This window comes from Hibiscus syriacus, unplaced genomic scaffold (genome assembly GCF_006381635.1).
Source record: "Hibiscus syriacus cultivar Baekdansim isolate YM2019G1 unplaced genomic scaffold, ASM638163v2 tig00110716_pilon, whole genome shotgun sequence".
Classification (NCBI taxonomy): domain Eukaryota; kingdom Viridiplantae; phylum Streptophyta; class Magnoliopsida; order Malvales; family Malvaceae; genus Hibiscus; species Hibiscus syriacus.
Window position 1 is genome coordinate 352,207 of NW_024062835.1, and position 1,609 is coordinate 353,815.

The 1,609-nt window shown below is 35.6% G+C and overlaps 1 protein-coding gene across 1 annotated transcript; it reads right to left on the reverse strand.

Moving 5' to 3' along the window:
- Window positions 1-650: 650 nt before the first annotated feature.
- LOC120138907 lies at window positions 651-1,397 on the reverse strand. The gene is made up of 2 exons (XM_039154294.1): window positions 1,314-1,397; window positions 651-1,016 (listed from the first exon to the last, which is right to left on the reverse strand). The coding sequence occupies exons 1-2, from the start codon at window positions 1,395-1,397 to the stop codon at window positions 651-653; spliced, it is 450 nt and encodes a 149-aa protein (XP_039010225.1).
- Between the last annotated feature and the right edge of the window lie 212 nt (window positions 1,398-1,609).

Consider the following 1,609-nt stretch of genomic DNA (forward strand, 5'->3'; position numbering starts at 1 on the left):
TTGTTCATCAATGAAAATAAACCCTAACTCAAAGAAAAGCTTACAGTTTTTGAAGTTTTGAAATCTTTGTTTTACCGCGTTATCAACGAACTATTGTAAAATATGGGTTTCATCCTCCGTAGGTCTCGTTCGTATCATTTTTGTGTCGATTTGAGAGTAAAATGAAGAAAAGTTTAAAGATTTGTTTGGCTTCAATGGCGTTGGATATAGAGGAAAATGAGAGAAGAAAGAGATAAAGAAAAAGAAGAAGTTAAAGCAATAATAAGAGAGATGAAGTGAGTGGACGGTTAAGAGAAAATCAATGGATATGGGTAAATGGGTAGGTGGGGAAAAGAAAAAGTAAACTGTAAAATTAATGTGATGTGAAAGGTCAATAGACAGAGAAGTAAAAAAATAAGGAAATAAAATAAAAGAAATGAACAAAGTAAAAAGAATATTTCCCCCTTATTTTTTTTTTTATTTTCCTCCCTTGATAACCGCTTCTTCATACAACATCAGTACTAGTGGGTCCCTGTAATACAAAACAAATTTTAATTATTCAGGAAAAATAAATAAAAATAAAAATGACAATGAAAAATAAATTCATTATTTATGCACAATCAACGGAATTTAATGTCGTGCATTGAAATTTGGGGTTTGAGCAGGCACACTCAAGCGTTTTGCAAGTAAAGAGCTGACTTATCGCACACAGGTGAAGCTCCATTGCAAATTTTTAGATGTTGGCCGTTGACTTTAAAGATTGTCCCATCATCTATGTTGTTAATGTCAACTGCTCCACGGGGATAAACATAATGCACCTCAAATGGTCCTGACCATTGAGATTTGAGTTTCCCAGGAAAAAAGTTTAAGACTGGAATTGTAAGAAACACTTGTTTACCAATATGAAAATATCGTGGCATCAGTTTTTGGTCATGCCACTTCTTTGTCTTTTCCTTGTATATCCTCGCATTCTCATATGAATGTGTCGTAAACTCTTCTAACTCATTAAGTTCTAGTAATCTCTGTTCCCCAGCTAACTGAGCATCAAAATTCAATCTTTTAATAGCCCAATACGCCTTATGTTCAAGCTCAAGAAGGAGGTGGTAGGCTTTACCAAACACCAACTTGAATGGTAACATGCCTAGAGGAGTCTTAAACGATGTTCTATACACCCAAATTGCTTCATCTAAATTTGGTAACCAATCATTCCGCCTTGGATTCACCACTTTTTCTAAAATCTGTTTTATTCCACAATTGTATATTTTAGCTTGACCATTTGTCTATGGATGATATGTCATGGAAATATTGTGACAGACTCCATACCTCCTTAATACCTTGGCAGTCAACTTGTTATCAAAGTGGGTTCCCTCATCACTAATGATGGCTCTAGGGACTCCAAACCAAGTGAAGATGTTCATGTGTAAAAACTTGAGCATGATGTCATAATTTCCTCCACCCACTTGGATACATAATCCAAAGCAAGTAAGATGTATATATCACCTCCAGAAGATGAGAATGGTCAAGCGGAATCAATGCCCCAAACGTCAAACAACTCAATTTCCAAAATGCCTTGCAGTAGCATTTGATGTCGCTGGGATATGTTTCTAGTGCGTTGGCATTGATCGCATGA